The sequence below is a fragment of the Beauveria bassiana genome (assembly GCF_000280675.1).
Source record: "Beauveria bassiana ARSEF 2860 unplaced genomic scaffold BBA_S00002, whole genome shotgun sequence".
NCBI classification, from domain to species: Eukaryota; Fungi; Ascomycota; class Sordariomycetes; order Hypocreales; family Cordycipitaceae; genus Beauveria; species Beauveria bassiana.
In genome coordinates, this window is record NW_007930837.1 from 20,305 (window position 1) to 23,700 (window position 3,396).

General features: G+C 50.9%; 2 protein-coding genes across 2 annotated transcripts in view; one reads left to right on the forward strand and one right to left on the reverse strand.

Moving 5' to 3' along the window:
- BBA_00690 (uncharacterized protein) overlaps nucleotides 1-955 on the forward strand; it is a gene marked incomplete at both ends in the record, with an annotated part of 1,214 nt that extends 259 nt beyond the window's left edge. Inside the window, one exon of the mRNA XM_008595787.1 lies at nucleotides 58-955. Coding sequence (XP_008594009.1) covers nucleotides 58-955 — 898 coding nt within the window. The remainder of the gene's footprint in view (nucleotides 1-57) is intronic.
- A 399-nt stretch (nucleotides 956-1,354) lies between these two features.
- Nucleotides 1,355-2,728, reverse strand: BBA_00691 (uncharacterized protein; the record flags this gene model as incomplete). The annotated part of the gene is made up of 1 exon (XM_008595788.1): nucleotides 1,355-2,728. One exon carries the CDS (start codon nucleotides 2,726-2,728, stop codon nucleotides 1,355-1,357), a length of 1,374 nt encoding a protein of 457 aa, XP_008594010.1.
- Nucleotides 2,729-3,396: the final 668 nt, after the last annotated feature.

The window sequence follows — 3,396 nt, forward strand, 5'->3', positions numbered from 1 at the left end:
TCAGGGTGAGTGCTAACGTGTTTTGCCAGTTGAGTTTGCTAACGTGATACACAATAGGTACTATATCGCCATCTCTCTCATCTGCTCGCTTCTGGGCTATGGCTCACCTACCAACCCCCTTAAGCAATCAATCCCAGCGGGCCAAGACGATAGGAGCGCCGCGCTAAGCAACAAATTTACTACCGATAAGGAAACCGCGAAGAAACAGTTTGAGAACACGCGAGCATTCGTCATGAAGACGTGTGATATTGTTTTCCGCCGCAAATCGGATATCAACGCACTTCCTTTTTTTCACACAATACTGGTCTTCTTATATTACGTGGCTCAACACCCTAGAGCCATTGCGCTCATCGAGGACGATTTCCCATGGAAACGACTAGTCGACGTACTTAACGAGGCTTATCCGGCACTGTTATCAAAACCAAGGATGGCAAATGAAACCTTCCCGCGACCGCTGCGCAACGAGCCTTTGTGCCCACTTCCAGAAGACTATGCTTTGCGAGGGTTTGCATTTTCAAAAGGCTACTTCCCAGCCGATTGGTTTTCTAACGAGAAGCTTGAAGATGCTGAAAAGATGTTTAAACCGCCCTCCTTGGGCGACAAGCGACGCCAACGTCTGCATTGGCTTGGACACCAGATCTGCAGTCTGGGAACCTGGATCAAGTGGAACACAGGCTCAAGCCGTTATACTACGGCCGAGGAGGGTGAAAGGCGGCGACAGGTTTCTAGCACAGAGAGCCCTGGTGGCGGCAAGTACCCTCACTGTGCTGCGCCTGCTGACTTACGGTCTCGAGTCTCTGGTGGGCAAACTGGCTCGCCTGCTCCTTCAAGTTCTCTGCGCCAACCAGGCGTGCCCGCTACCACCAGCCAGCAAGCACCAATGACCAAGATGAGCCGGAGCGATTTTGACGAGACGATGATCGACCGTTTAAATTGCCAATTTTGTCGCCGCTGACCAGATGGCGCAACATGCTTGCTACCGACCTTCTCCGGAATTTTTTTGTTTGGGGTGGGGGGTGGTGCTGTGGTGCCGGTTTCTCCCAAGGAAGCAGAAGAAAATCAATTCGAGTGAATATGGGTGAGAAGCGATGTAAAGGCACAAAACGATATACCGAGAACCGAATATTGTCGCGATTGCCTGCCGCTGCATGGTGAGCGCCATAATAAAGACAGCAAAAGTAGATAGAGAAAGCAAGTTTGGCATTTGTAAGTAGCTATCCGAATGTGAGCCGTACAGATTGAAAGCTCTCATCAATTATTAAACCTCAAGATCTTTCGATGACCGTCCGCGGGGCTCGAGCCTGCGCACAATTGACCCCTAACATAGATAATTGGCGTCTCCGCTGGCTGCTTCTCAAGGGTGTAGCGGGCGCATCGGCGAAACCCAAATTGTAAACGGGCTACCTCTCGACGGAAAAGGCACTGACTTGTCAACGAATTTGATATTCCAGTGGCCTTCAATTTCAACTTTCACAGACCCATCTCCATCTGGAGTTATAATTTGAAGATTTGCGTTCGACAACACAAATCGAGATGTTTCTGTCACAGTAGTGCTTCTTCTTTTCTTTGGAGTTGGCACTTCTACTTCTTGTGTTTCACCGGATATCTCGTCGGCATCATTTCGATACACATTGTAAGATCCATTTGCGCCGATTGTGGTACACGGAGTAACCCTTTTCTGTGCGGTGCCATTGTCGCAGTCGCGGTGAGTTGGATGATGCCGAAAACTGTCTGGTGAGGCAATGTGCAGATCGTCGCCACTTTGATCGCGTCTCTCAGCCTCAATTGAACTTTCGCGGAAGGCCACGTCAACACGCCGCATCTGGATTCCTTTACTCTGCACTGCTCCTGTACTTCGGCTACCCGTTGCAGTTTCGAATGCCCGTTTGCCATACCGTACGTCTTGGATCGATGGGTCCGAAACCTTTTTACGCTTTTTGCTTGCTGTGTTGCCACCCTTGGATTTCCGTTTTCCTTCCGCAAATGTCCGCGGTGCTGTAGCAGCCTGCGGCACAGCTACCCTGGCACTCTGTTGAATACTGACTTGGTCGAATCGGGCAACGTCAGCGTCGGCATGTGCTTTTGGATCCTCGTTGTTAGACTCTTGCTTCGAACTGTGTATTTTCTGAGGCCGCCCCTTCTGTAGGCCATGCTGCCTTGTTCCGCGTTGCCTTTGCCTGGCAGGTTCTGTATCTGCGCTGCCCTGACCGACTTGGTCTTGAATTTTATCGTCTGAATCAGAAATGACGACTGTGGATTGCGCAGCGTTGTGGCCCGCTATCGAAGACTGCGGGATATCTTGTGCATCGGGGACTCCTACAGCATCAAGTACTTCCGTTGCCAGCTCAGCGACACTAGCTCCGGCGCCAGCCGTGGGCAGAGGGCTGATCTGCCGCGAGGGAAGCGAACCGTGACGGTCTACAGCGTGCTCTTGCTCGTGATCCGCAGCACAATTGGATCTACCGGTAGTGATACTACCGCTGGTCTCTGTGCTACCAGCGGTTGCTTGCAAAGTTTCTGCGTACTTCATTAGCTGTGTCTTGGCATCTGCTGCTACCATAGAACTACCTGTGCCAATTGCGTCTTTCTTTTTGTCCGAAGGGAAAGTTATTGGCTTCGGCGTTGCTTCGGGATCATGAACCGGGCGATCATGGTGCTCAGAGGGGACATCGTTTGGGCTTTCGACGCCAGGCGTGTCAGCTTCGAGAGTGTTTCTGACTTGTGCCATGGCAATCAATTCTACTAAGAGGAACTAGAGAGAGAAAGATAAATCGAGTGAGATGTGAGGATTCGATGAGACATACAGGTAGTGGCAGCTGCCGCCCTTTTGTAGTTTCGCCGCTCTCGCTCATGAAGTGATACTCAAAGAGCACGTGGGACAAGGCACTCTAGATCCTCCTACTGAATGCTCGGCTGCAGCCGTCGCAACTAACCTGGCAGAAAATGTGTCGTAGCCTGCAAACGGAATTGAAAGACGCAGCGTGAATGCATGGATGAGGTAGAGAGGCAAGAGAAATCTTACTCGTCGCATGCAGCCTGGTGAATGGCGCGTGGCTTGTAGGCGAAATCGGGGTCGTGTGAGGAGAAAGACTACGGAAGGCGCACATAGACCCGAGATGTGATGTACTCATCACCTAGAGATTGTTCTTGACTCGATTCCCCTTGCCAGTAGTAGGAACACGCTGTTTCTTAAGATATTCGAATTGCTGGTTGAGCTAGAGAACGTAAGCAGCAGCGTGTAATGTCACGAGATTCCTGATGTAGCAGTGCAGGACATGATGATTTTGTGAACTCGGATGCCTGTTGCCTTGGCCCTACCATGCCTGTGTGCCTTGTATTCACGACGCCAACTCTTCTGATTCTCAGATATGCCGTAGTCATCCCTGAATCAAAAAC